At 44.7% G+C, this 14063-nt stretch overlaps 1 protein-coding gene across 4 annotated transcripts in view; it reads right to left on the bottom strand.

Annotated features, from left to right (window-relative positions):
• The window catches only part of Abl (tyrosine-protein kinase Abl), a 59508-nt gene that overhangs the window by 40403 nt on the left and 5042 nt on the right, over positions 1-14063 (bottom strand). For 2 of the 4 annotated variants that reach the window (XM_077649591.1, XM_077649593.1), the window contains exons 2-3: positions 8028-8271; positions 1745-2043 (exon numbers count right to left, since the gene is read on the bottom strand). In XM_077649591.1, coding sequence (XP_077505717.1) covers positions 1745-2043; positions 8028-8271 — 543 coding nt within the window. The remainder of the gene's footprint in view (positions 1-1744; positions 2044-8027; positions 8272-14063) is intronic. The other 2 variants (XM_077649594.1, XM_077649592.1) reach the window with 2 other exon arrangements.

Genomic DNA, 14063 nt, shown 5'->3' with positions numbered 1-14063 from the left:
ATGTCAAGGAAGACCACGCCCCCTTTTCACCCAACCCATTAACTAACAAGTGAAAAAAAAAAATGGAGAAAAGGAGGAACTGCAAGCTCTGCTATAGAAAACAAGAACTCAGAACAAGTGTAATAAGCAGCACATTACAGATCTATCTCCAATTCACATCCTCACACAACTGCTTTCTCTAGTGGCACAGCAGTCGTGTTCCCCAACTTGAAAGGTTTGGTTTGGTTTATTAGGGTTTAACATCCTAAAGCGACTCAGGCTATGAGGGACGCCGTAGTGAAGGGCTCCGGAAATTTCGACCACCTAGGGTTCTTTAACATGCACTGACATCGCACAACACGCAGGCCTCTAGAATTTCGCCTCCACCGAAATTCGACCGCCACGGCCAGGAGTGAACCCGCGTCTTTCAGGTCAGCAGCCGAGCGCCGTAACTACTGAGCCACCGCGGCGGGTCCAACTTGAAAGGCTAGGGAAAGTGCGGTGTACTACGCATGCAGCTGAAAACGACAAGAATGGTAGCTAAGAACATGTGCACCATTTTGTATATTTCAATTTCTTTTTGTAATCAAGTTCTGGCTCATTTCAGCGGCTTATTTTTGTTTTGCTTGTATTGTTTTTTTTTGTTACCAGCATATATAACACTTAATTTTTCAAAAAGTTTTGTACACACAACTCTGGCGGTTTTTTTTATTCGGAAGTATAACCAGTAAGCTACAGTTTGATGCCTTGCGTAGTGCATTCGGCACTACTTGAAGAAATAATTTTTAACTGATACACTCAAAACCGGTCCTTTTTTCTCAGTAAGCAAAAAATTAAACTTGCAGTCAACTAACTGGCAGTCAGGTAAAACTACATGGCTACTACAAGCTCTCTCTGCCTTACAACTTCTGCAGTGAGCACACAACAAAAATTTACTCATGCAGTTTCAGGCTAACACTGGATTTACATGGCCAAGTCAACTAATATCTTCACTGCAATTATTGAAGCAAAATAACACCTTTGCTATAAACGAAAGGGTAATCATAAACTGGCACTCATAATGCTTTCCAAGGAACCTTTTCCCACAAGAATCTTTAGCTGAGACAAAGTAATAGCAAAGCTAGGAATTCTGAAGCAGTTCAAATCAATCTGCTTGCTACGGACCCTCTCTGCACTCTGAAATACCACTTCAATCAGCAAAGAAACACCTAGTATCAGCCAGTGTTTAAAAAAAAGAAAGTATCTAAAACAATTTTTCACACTGCTAAACACAAACTAAAGATAGTAGAAGTTGTTCCAGTGTACTCCGCATCATAACCATGTCATCTCACTTTGTGCGTGTTTTTTTCTTCCTCTCTCTCAAGTTGGTATCTGGGCTGCCTTCCTTTCCCTTCCACACAGCTGAGGCACTAAATGTGGACAAGCAGATAGCATGTACAGGCAGACAGCCACAAAAGTTTTTGGAACATAGAAGTCATGAAAAAGCTCAATTTCTTAGCACTCTAAACGAGCAGCAACGAACTGAAAGGCGTGTTCTACACTCCCCTACGCTACATGTGCAGTGCACCTCTCAATTTCAGACTGTGCCTCAAACCAGCGAGGAAATGCAGCATTTCGTTGCCTCTGTGTTCTGAAAAATTCTCTGGGTACCGTACATAGTCTGACTACCAAAAATCCAGACCTACTCATTTGCCTGTAGAGCTCACGCTGGCTTATTATAGCACACATCCACAATATATGGTACAGTGCACGCTCCTCAACACACCTTGCCTTCAGAGTCTTCGTTGATACGGTAGTGGTAGACACGACCCTCACACCGCAACGAAATGGAACGCTGGCCAGGGCTGGACTCGGACTCGCGCACCAAAAAGCTGCCATTGATGCCACTGCTCAGCAGGTACTCGGCTGCGTTACGTGCGATGGGCCCATGGTACCAGGAATGCTTCTCTAGGCTGTTGACAGGTGTCACGTAGTTGGAAGGCACCCAGCCCACCTGCCCTGAGCGGCCCTGTGCCTCACACCACTCGCCCGTCCGGTTGTACGACACCACTTTCACCTGCTCCCCTGCAACGACAGCAAAGACTCAGTTGTCATGACTGGCTTGTCCAGCACTTCCGTTAAATGCACAATTTCCACACAATGAAATGTGAGCCGTTTATGTACATCAGTACCTGCAATCTCATGTTTTCCCAGAGAGGCAACAGATTCAATTCATGTTATGGCTTGAAAAGTTAGTCAGGCTAATTTCACAATGTGCACTCTGTCACCTATCAATGTCATAGAAAGGACAAGAGTAATAAAACAAGTGGTGTAGTCATTCCATTTTGCCCACTTGTCCTTCAACAATATCGTAAGAGTAATGCATATTCTCCAGCTTATGTCCAGCTGCACGACTTATGTTTGACTCGAACCAATTGGTTCATTTCAAGTTCAGTTAATGTTTCTGCATCATAACTAGGAGTTGGAGTTTCAAGTTATGAACTAGAAAAAAGAAAAAAACTACTAACGCACGTTGAATTCATTTTTTAAATTCAGTTTAAACCAAAAAAAGTCAGTGTCTTTCAGATGTATACCATAGCTTGCCGGCTCTTGGCTACAAGGAGTTACAATGAGTCACAAGGAAGTATTAACAAAGTGCGCAAGTCAGGATCATGGTGAGACAACAGGACCATTGGATTAAGCAGTGCAGGTGTACGTTTTGAGACACTGATCCACTATTTTAGACACATGCCGGGAGCAGACCAAGAGGCTTCACCACCTTGTCAAGCATCGCTTGGCAAAGAGTAGCGCCTTCTCCTCCTAACAGGCTTATCACTCTGTCAGAGCCGTGACCGGGTTAACGAGATTTCTCACGATATGTAAGGACGCTGACAATGTTTGTGACTGTAACAAGCCACCGTCAACTCAAAACCATGCACAAATGTCTGAAAAAAGTGTCTGGCTTCAGCGACGGTTCAACAACACTTCCATTGCTGCTGTCATCATGAGTACTAAGTGATCGCAGGCCTTCAGCCTCCTACTAGATTCTTGTTGCGGTGACTTTTTTTTTTCCAATCCGAAACTTTGTTCTTGTGAAACGTTTGCTTCTTTCACAGTTCGTTCCACGAGTGGACGAGTGAGCAGTATGACGCAAGCAGCAGCATTTATCATAAGCAGCTATTCCAACATGAAGGCAACTGTATGTGTTTGTTGCTTGCTTCCACATTGCTTTTGATCTTTTATTTATTTGGGCTTTTTGCACAACCGAGTTTTCGAATTCTGTTTCGAAGTTCTATTTTACGTTTTTCTCTTATGGCACCATCACTTAACTTCCCCAGTGTTAACAACTTCACGGCGACAGTTTTTCATAATGCAGCCACTCTGCTCTCAACAAGGCCATTTATGCATTAAATAGCATTGGCACAAGAACTACTTTTGCTAACTTGCTTACAAACAAGCCAAAATGAACTATACATGACCTTTGAGCACAGAGGTGTCCAGATATACCACCGGGGAAAAAAAAAAAAGTGCTCTGAAATAAACAACGAAAAAAGTCTGCCAATATTTCAGAAACTAAAAACCGAAAAGTCTCCACCATAACATGCCAATTAACAATATTTCCATGTTTTAACTTTCAAAAGTTACAATCAACTCTCAATAATTAAAGACAGACCAGAAACCAGTTTGAATTACACCAAATTCAAATTAAGAGGAGCCGACTTCATATACTCGTGGTTGACAGGACCAAACTGTCAGCCTGAATTAATAAGAAAATGTATAAATTAATGAGTCTGATGTACCTCTTTTAACAAGAAAAAACAATGAATTGGGCCTAGTTAACAATTATACACTATTTTCGTCTCTCCAGATACCAAGAAAAAAACTTGGGGGGGGGGGGGGGGGGCTTCTTAATTAAATTCTTAAAAAACAAAGTGCGATAGCATTTAGGTTGCCAGCTATGGTGTATACAATAAGTGTCTGGTGTTCTTGTGATCCTCTCACCAAAACCGCTGCAAGTGGTTTCACTACTCTTACACGGTATGAGTCATCACCTTATAGATTGTTGGAGTACTTTCAACTGGATTATCATGTGGGATTATAGTAATCTAAACCACTAATCCACCTTAACCCATTTTCTGGAGTGGGCCTACTTCTAAAATTTTGGGGGGTCTGTCGGGAATCAAGGGTTGCCGCAGAGTGCCAGGGGGAAAGAGAACCAGCGTAGCAGGTTTTCTGAATTGAACTGCCTGTGCTGTGTTTGCGCACACATCACGCGCCGCACATCTTTATTTTTCTCTTCTCCACAGCCAGCCCCAAGATGCCGGCTGTGAGCACTGTAAGGCATGTTGCTGGGCTAGTTGGTTTAGCATTTTTTGAAGCTTGGAAAAAATCCACCTTGGTGCAAATAAATTAACACAGACAAAACAAAAGAGACAAGGAGACAACGGACAGGAGCCTGCCCGTTGTCTCCTTGTCTCTCTTGTTTTGTCTGTGTGAACTTATTTGCACCAAGGCGGATTTTTTCCAAGCTTCAAAAATGTGCACACTGGTCTCAGCATTTCTGTAGTGCGGCGTAGTTGAGTGCTACAGGGTTCCCCGCCCAGATGGAACGGCGAAATGGACACCCGAAAGAGGCAACGATGAGGCTGCCTTGGCAATAGACAGTTCGGCGGACACACCAGTGATATCCGTGGGGAGCTCTTTGGGAGGCGTCTTAAGGTACGCCAGTTTGAGGCGGTCCAGCACGACAACCTCTTCTTGAACATTAAGGAGTATGGCCGTAGACTAAGTCACCTTGTGGAGTACACAGCAAGGGCCATCATAGGGTGGTGTAAGAAGCACCTTTACAGCATCTCGCTTTAGAAATATGGCCAGGATGCACAAAAATGCACTGGTCACATTGAGGTGGGACCAGGCAGAGGTGCTGTATGCAGTACTGCAGGCGTTGGGCAGTACTGCTGGGGCTGGGGGCGACAGAGCTGAAGTAAGAAACAAGTCTCCGTGAAACCGTAGAGTGTGCGCCAAAGACTAGTTCAGCTGCGGAACAGCCAAGATCTCTACAAAGGACAGCAGTACGCTGACCTCGACACCTGTGTCATCACGGAAGCGTAGGATAGAAATGCAGTCAATGACCAAGAAAAGGCTGCTGGGTTGAGGAATGAGGTCACATGCCGCTGTCAGTGACCTCGTGTCGCATTTCCCAAACTAGCTGCAAGGTGAAGTGCACTTGTGGGCGCAAATGCTCGAAGGTGCAGTGATACCAGCAGAGAGGAGAGTTGGGAGTACAGCACGTGAGGGTGCCGCTCGGGGAGCAGGAATGGCAGCTAGGATGTAGGGAGGGCCCGTGCTGGACATAAGAGCACGTCCGAATGGTGTCGACAGAAGTGGCAAACTGGTCAATCCAAGCCCCCAACCGGGATATAGTCGAGCCCGCTTATAACGAACATCAGTGTCACGCGGCGTCCGTTCGTTATATCCCGAAGTTCGTAGTAAGTGGACCACAGCTTTGAAGACAGTTGCTTGTCAAAACACTAAATTTTTTCTTTTCGAAAAAGTCCGTGATGGACGTGTTTTTGCAGCGCAGATCCGATGAGGGAGGTTTCCAGTTTGTTTAAAACAGAAGCGTGTTCTATTCCGAGGCCCTTGGCATAGACAAGTTGTCTGAGGCTCTCTACGTAGCTCATTGCTACAGGTGCGCTTATGGGTGCTGGCTCTGAAGTTTCATCCTCATCCGATTCCTCCGCGTCACTGTCGTACCGCACCTCAGAAATGATGCCCTCAACCGCGCACTGTTCCGCCGTGTCAGCGGCGTCATCGGCAAAAATAAAATCACTCCAACCAATGTCATGAGTTCCCATGTCGGAGTTGGCGACGCGCTGCCACAAATCGCCGCCGGGCTGGTCATCTTCCGAAGCATCAAGCTTGGCACCAGACAGTCAACGAAGCTGGCCTTGCAGAAGCAGTTCCGCTCGCCAGTGGCCGTCACCTCTGCCCAGGCCGCTTTCATCATCTCTACCGTTGAATACAATGGAAATGGGCACGGTGTTCCCGTACGCCATTCTGAATTACAACCAGGGCTCGAGATTTGAACGAAGCCAACGGAACGTCCGCACCGCAACAAGTGACAAAAGCGCGAGATGGGGTAGACGTGCAACGCACACAGGCGGCAATCCAGCCAATCAAGCTAAAGATACAGACGCACAGCACAGACCACCTCTTGGCTCCCACGGAAGGCCTGCTTCACAGAGCGTGGCTTCCGCGATCAGCATTGGCGGCGGTGCTACTGATCGCAGAGGACACACGCAGATTTGAAAGAGAGTGAGGAGAGGGAAGCGGAGTTTCTAGGAGGGGCGGGAGGGCGATCTTGGATGGTGCGTCGGCAGGGAAAGGGTAGCTCTCTTCAGAGCGGCACGAAACGGGGCGGGCATTTCGCTTGGGATGAGGCTCGGCCCGAAAACATACCGCGCACCGGGCGCACAAAGGGGTCAGAGGCCAGTTATCTCGCATCGCAGCGCCGAGTTTATGCCGTCCGTTCACTGTAACCGATCAGCAGGGCTTAATGATGTTCGCTATACGTGTGATTTTATGGCATTGAAGAAAAGTATATTTTGACGGTCGCGCAGGTCTCGTTCGTTATAAGCGAAAGTTCGTCTTAAGTGGGGCCGTTATATGTGGGCTCAACTGTAGCGCATGGCTCGGGTGTCGAAGAGAGGGTGGCGACTGAAGGGGAAGTTGCATTGTGAACCCTATCAGCTAGCTCGGCGAGGCGGTCAAGTCATCTCCCCTGCAGCAACTAAGAAGAGGTGCACAGACTGCGGTAAATGCAGCAGGAACAGCTCCCTCAACTGAGCACCGTTTCAGCCAACGCTGCTCTCGGCAAGAAACCTGCTGCATGCTGCTGAGCAGCTGGGAGGATCAGCAATCACCCAGCTCCCAGGTGCTAGAGGCGCGTGCTCTTGGATGCCATGATGCGGTCCAGAATGATCTTCTTAAGGCTCTGATATGGGATATTGCCGAAGGGACCAGCAGTGACGTCTGCCACCTCGTGAGCCACCTCAGGAGAAAGGTTGGAAATGTGGTGGTGGAACCGAGCGGTCTCCAAGATGGCGCAGTAGAGATGGAAGATTGCTTCCACCAGGGCGAACCACACTTACAGGTTCTCGCACCAGTACGAGGGCAGGCGGAGCAGGATGGCTGCGACATCCCGTGAACGCGAGGTAGCGTCAGGCAGAAGGTCCCCCAAGGGCGGTAGGTTGCTGGGGTCAGTCATCTCTTAGGCCAGAGCCACCATTGTTGATAATCACAGGGAGATAGGCATTCGGAACTGAACTTCTTCACAGCCAGCACCAAGGCGCCGGCTGTGAGCGCTAGTGTCAGCGCCTCTGCAGTGCGGCATAGGTGACCGTTACGGGTTGCTTGGGATTTTTGGGGTGGGCGAACTTCCAAATGTTGGGGGTCCTCAGATTTTCAAATTTGGCGGCACCCTATGATTGGTCCACTGGTGGCTACGTGATAGTGATGATGTCACAACCCTCTCAATCGCGTTCGTAGGTCGCAGGAAGTACTTACACCCCTACTGGCACAGAGGTGCAGCGGTTAAGCGATGCGCCATTGCCCTGGCAGGTGGCTGTTCCAAATACAGCCACCGGTGGGGCACGAGAGATCTACGTTGCTTTTCCCTGAGCTCCTGTAAAGGCTCATGCGCAGTGGCACAGAGGTGACAACTGCAATGAAGTTGGTAATGGTGGGCAAGTTGGCACCTGTCACAGTGGACAGGTTGGGATGATGTCACAGACGTCACAGGCTCTTGACTTATCAGGAAATTTCATGACAAGCAAACCGGCAATTTTTTGTGAGACAACCACCTAAACGCTCTCGCATTAATATCAAGCCCTTTATAACACACTGTGCTTGTAACATACCCCAAAACAATTTGATGGCAACATATTACTGATGTCCCAATCACTTGTCCTGTCAATGTGAGACTGAAATTATTATAGGGTAATGGCAGAAGTGTGAGAATTTACCATAAACAATATTAAAAAGCATGCAAAGAAGCAAGGACATACCTTTTTTGAGGGAAAGCTGGTTTTCACCACCTGACTGGAAGTCGTACAGGGCCACAAAGAGGTGTGGGTCAGCATCCTCTTGGGCCAGCAAGTTTTCTTTGGACATCCAGCGTGAGGCTCCCTCAGCCAGAAACCCCCGAAATGACCCAGGGTCGTCTCCATCCGGAATTTCTGGCAAGGGACGGCTCTGCAACAGGGCCTCTGCAGACACAACATACACCTGTGTGCATTGCAAACTCGGGCCTTAAGACCACAGCCACAAGCAACAACAGGCCATGAAAGATGTTATAGCATAAAGATGGTGGATTCATATGCTTCCAAATGCACTGCAATTCTATTGCACAGACACCACTTATTTTTTTTTCATTTCTCTTTACCCATAGTTTCAACAGACCAAACGCACCATTAAAGATACTAAATGCAAGAAAAAGAAAAGGAACACCTATCATTACTGCCTTGCCACTCTCCTTTCGAAAACCTGTAAACACATGCCACAAGCTTCTACTTGTTGAAGATGAACCATCCTTTTTAAATACCATGCTAACTTGATCTTAGCACAAACAACAAAATACAACACGGCAGAGAACTTATTACATACTGATTAGCAGATTCCAATACAAGCACCATATAACAAACAGGAAAAGCTGCAGCAGTCTTCATGAACATTGCTTTCACTTCGATCATCTCCAGTGACAAGATATAAAACCATTAAAAACTGAGGGCTCCTTAAGAGGAAATTAAAGCAAAATTTACTATCCTAAGCACTGTTAAATGCTGTTTCATGCTCTTGTGCAGCGTTTAAAACCATGCACTGACCTCAGTGCATTTTTAAAATAAATTCTCTACCTAGTAATTTCTGAAGCTTAATTAGGGCTTCAAACATTGCTGACTACTCTGCACCACAAGCAAGCATTCCAAAATGCTCCAGTACAATGTTTCGCTATTCCAATGCCATATACTTTACATATGCATAAAAAAGTAGCATAAACAAAGTTCAGGCTAAAACAGAGCTAGGAGCTCAGTGAAGGACTAAAATTTGTGTTTGTTGCTATGCTGCATATAGAGCACATTTTTTTGCATGTTGTTAGAGTTCTTTGATCTTTGTGCCACTTCTTGTAGTGTTCTCGTAGTTAACTCAAACTTCATATGATTAATGACCCTATGTCAGCCACTAACTTCAAAGAGATGACAGTTAGCGAAGACAAATGCAGCAGCCTTTAAAATTTTTAATACATGTTCTAACACCGCAGTAAGCGTTCATACTACAATTTTTTTTTTGATTTGTTTTCTAAGAACTGCGACAGCTTCCAACTGACAAAACACAGCCCCAAAGTGCAGAAATGAATGGCCTTAAAAGCTTTGCAAGCCTTCACTCAGCCACTGTTGCAAGATTTAGCGGCAATATGGCTAACTCCTCACATAGAGTGTGTCATTAAGAGGCACTAAGTACATCTTGGAAATCCTCACACTATACAGCCACAGAATGATTATGGAACACAGTAGTGAAAAAACCTACGATAGTAGCTGCACCAGTCATTGGGGGATTTAGAATCCTGAAATTTTTAGAACTAAAACAAACTAAGATTTAGAAATGAATTCTGTAAGAGGCAGAAGTCGCTGGTACACATTTCATTTAGCATGAGTGTCAAGTGTAGGCTACAGTCATGCCTGATATGGACACTTTGGTTCCTGAGCAAAACTATCCATAAAGAGAATAATAATGACTCATTACTGAATCATGATATGAATCATAAAAAAAAACAAATTAAAAACACTTCATAGTTAAGTTCTGCTTCTCTGCATAGTGGTAGTCAGTGAAGTGGAAATTGGACGAAACCTTGGGAGTGCTTAATGCATTATTCTGGTCACCATTATCTTTTAAGTATTAATTACAGCGTAATTTGAAGCCTCTACTGGCGCATCACATGTGTGATGGCATCTCATGGCATCATGGCAGATCTTCTACTACGACTCTTTGCATCCCGTGAACGGCTAGTGCATATCTGTACTTAGTTGCTGGCAGCTCTAGAAAGCGGCTTGACTTTCCTCACATTAATTCATGAAATACAGCAAACTGTAAGGAAAATCAACTGGGCACCTTCGCATTGTAAAACATGAAAGCGCAAAAAAAAAAGGGCCGTCATTCAAGCATTTACACTTTCGCACTGGTGTCCTGCTTTCAAAACACAGGAAAGGAAACATCTGGTCGCGGCAGTCAAGACTTGGTTTTCATCGCTGTCCATATTAACGAGTCAGAAATACATAGGCCCCATGGGCTCTGTGCACTTTCACCCTCTACATTGGCCAGACAGCGAGTTTCCATATTAACGAGGCATAAATGCATTGAAAAGCTTGGTCCCCGGAAAAATTGTCCACAACTCGAGATGTCCATATTAACAGGGCATGACTGTACTGGAACTGTAATAGTAACTTCCAATTTAACCATACTTTCTATATTCGTTCTCAAAACCTTTCCAAACTCTGGCAACAGGACCTTGCCCCTTTATGAGAATGAATAACACGCATTTCAAACCTGATGAAATACATCAACAACAGCAACTATAAAGCTGTCGCTATAAGCGAAACCACCGCTGTGGCTATGTTCAGCATGGGGGTAATTCCAGTTGCCCTCTGTATTTCTGTAATGTATGAAGGAACAGTGTGCTCAGCAATGTGGTAACTGCAGTTAGTGCTATACCCCTGTCACAAAGGCAGTTTCAATGCTCATTGAGTTAATGGTCATCGAAACAGCACAACCCAAAGGGCTTTTCTTATCCCATGTGCTGCGCTGGGTTTTCTATTCTCAACCCTGTAACACTGAGGCATTGAAGACAGATAAAAGTTATGAATTTCCAGGATTTCACCACTATAAGGTGCCTTCATTGCAGAAGTGTAATGAACTGGAATAGTTATCAAGGGAAATGTGATCACAGCATAATTTAAAATAATTTCGATAATTTCTGAATTGCAAAGTTCAATAGAATTGTGTGCAAATACACACGAGCATAGAGTAAATAGGGTCTTCCTGAGCTCATTCCCGGGACCAATCATTAATTTAACTGCCACCTGCCACGGTGGGCAGTTCGCTCACAATCCGGTGGGCAGGTTGTCACCTGTCCGGGAGCACAGGTGTTTGTAAAGTGCAAACTGGATCTCACAAACACCAACGGTGGCAGTGTTTGAAACAGCCACCTGCTGCGCCACTGCGCCAGGAGTGGCATGAGGGCTCCCAGTGATCTATGAATGTAAAGTATAAAACGACCAATTCTACATATACGCGCATTGGCTACAATTGAATCAGCAGCAAAAGAAAAAGCTAACGCACTCAAACAATTCACAGTGGATCGTCTAAGAGCTTGTTCATTTTTATTTATCTTTTTTTTGGGGGGGGGGGGGGGGGCACTTTCGGGGAGATCACAGGAGCTGGGAGATGCCCTTCAGTTGACATGCTGGTAGGAAGCGCATGTTTTACGATTTCAGGGTCGAGTTTACGGTGCCTCCTTGTTTGTTTATTATAACCGAGTGGTGTGGCCATGGTTGTTTGTTTTATCTGAGACGTAGTGCCATAGCCATAATACATACTTTGACAGTAACACTGCCCTCATTCTAATAAGCGAGCGTTCATTATAACTGTGGCCATTATAAGCAGGTTCAACTGTATATACAAGACAAACAAATGGGAGCAAAGGTGCTCTGTGAGTACTATTCCAAATGTCATCCCTAACCATGGTTGTGACGAAGAGTGCGAGGCATTCACCACACTAGAGCAAGTTTTGTCTATTTCTGCCCACATATAAACACAGAAAAAAGTGCATTTCTTAAAAATGCAAGATGATGTAGGTGTTGCTGTTGGAGATGCAACCAATGCCTGTTCCATGCACAACGACAGAGCGTGCAACTGAGCAGCGCACACAAACAAGCACTCTGGAACACAGTGCAATTTCGCATACTGGGTAGCAGAGCACATTATGCATGGTAATCTTTGAAAGTAACTCGTACATGTACATTTCATAGAGAAAACTCCAGCTCAACAGATTCACCACTGTGACAGTTTCATGACGGGCTCCCAAACTGCAAGTGAAAAAGCTAGATTTTTATCTCACAGGATCGCTAGCAATCACCATTGTTTGCTGGTCCATCTGAACTACTTTCAGAATGCATTCCAAAGATTCTCACTCGGTGTTAACAAACTTCTGTTCTGAGGTCTGCTGCAGACACCTACAAAAAGCAATTTATGCTGAAAAAATGCAGCTGCCTAGTGCACCGCCCTTTTCCACAATAAAGCTTTTACCTGCAGCTGCTATTTAATTTTATTTCTGTTCAAATGCAATTAGTCCCTAAATGCACTCATAGCCTCTACTTTGTATTGCGCAGTCTAGTGGGGTCTTTTTTTCTTTGACACAAGTTAGCAAGTTCACTTGCAACATGTAAAGTGCATTGCGCCTTTTGAAATATCATGGGTGTCACAATTTCAAAAGCTGCAAATGTATACTCAACAATTAGGCAATTTCAATTAAGCAAATTACAATTTTCCATCAGAAGTAAATGTGAAAAAAACAACAACAAATATTACATGCATATACAGCACATACAGCAGCCTGTAGTACACAGACAAGACGAAGCTTCCACTTTCAATTTTAAGAATTATGTGAGCTTGATCTTCCAACATGCCTACTGACCGTCAATCTGTAGTGGGAAACTGTTTTAAGGGTTGTCAACAGCGAACTTCTGAGGCACTAAGTGGAAAAGGCCTGGGTAGGCCATGTTTTTTTAGAAACAGCAATAACATGTTCAGTCTGAAGTCAGCCACCCACCTAGAATTATGCACTCATTAAAAACAACTGACAAGCACCGTAATTTTGTGCCAGACAAGCAGAATCACGCTAACTATAGAAAACTTGCTCCTGGAAAAGTCAGTTCGTTTCACTTGGGAGGTTGAGCACAAGAATGAGGATGAGCACAAAAAGCAATAATAATGTTAACATCTACTACATTTTCAGGTCCAGCCAGAAAATACAACCAGTAAGACAGGCATGCACAACATGCAACTGCATTAATAAATCTCCTGTTAGGTATACTGCGCCTGAACTAAAACATTTATCCCTGTAGTGTGGGTTAATGGCAGTGGTTAATTCACACGTGTTACACATTCCTGCCCGCAGCCGCCGCGGTGGCTCAATGGTTATGGTACTCGGCTGCTGACCTGCAACACGCGGGTTCGATCACGGCCGCAGAGGTCGCATTTAAATGGAGGTGAAATGCTAGAGGCCCATGTATTGTGCGATGTCAGCGCACGTTAAAGAACCCCAGGTGGTTGAAATTATCCGAAGCCCTCCACTATGGCGTCCCTCATAGGCCAATTCGCTCTGGGACATTAAACCCCATAAAACCAAAACGAAACATTCCTGTCTCACAAATTGTGCACACACAGTATTGGCTTTGTGCAAAAAAGTAAAAGAAACAATAACAGCCTGCAGAGAACACAACACGATATAAAATATTCAAAACTAAGATCAGACCACAACTGTAATACTTTGCGGTAATAGTTCAAACCTCTGTCACACTTCACTATTACTTATAAACACCTTGTCTGAGATCGCCTCATCATTAATGGCACTAAACCACTACGAGAGAGAGCACAACAAGCAAGAAAAAATTACTGCCAACAACATTTACTGCAAATCTAATGCTCCTACCTCCCAGCAAATTAACAGTTATTTCCACTGAATGACATTTGCTCAACTCAGTCGTCTGCTGGGTGCAGCCACATGGCAAAAGAAGTGGCTGTAAAGAATAACAGAGACAATGAGATCAGTATCACAAAAGAAAAAGTGTGCACGATAATAAAGTTGTTAATGTAAATGTTGTTAAGCTCCAAAAAATTTTGAATGTAACATAAAAGGCTACGATTCTGAAAAAAAGTTATTGGAAAAAGTAAAGTACTGGGTAAAGCAAAATCCAAAAGGAGTTCAAGATGAAAATGAACAGGCACTGTGGAGGTTAGTGAATGTAGCCAAAATGTTATTGGCCACCAAT

The sequence above is a fragment of the Amblyomma americanum genome, chromosome 1, assembly GCF_052857255.1.
Source record: "Amblyomma americanum isolate KBUSLIRL-KWMA chromosome 1, ASM5285725v1, whole genome shotgun sequence".
Classification (NCBI taxonomy): Eukaryota; Metazoa; Arthropoda; class Arachnida; order Ixodida; family Ixodidae; genus Amblyomma; species Amblyomma americanum.
The sequence above is the reverse complement of the archived record's forward strand: the minus strand, read 5'-3'. Positions and strand labels throughout refer to the sequence as shown.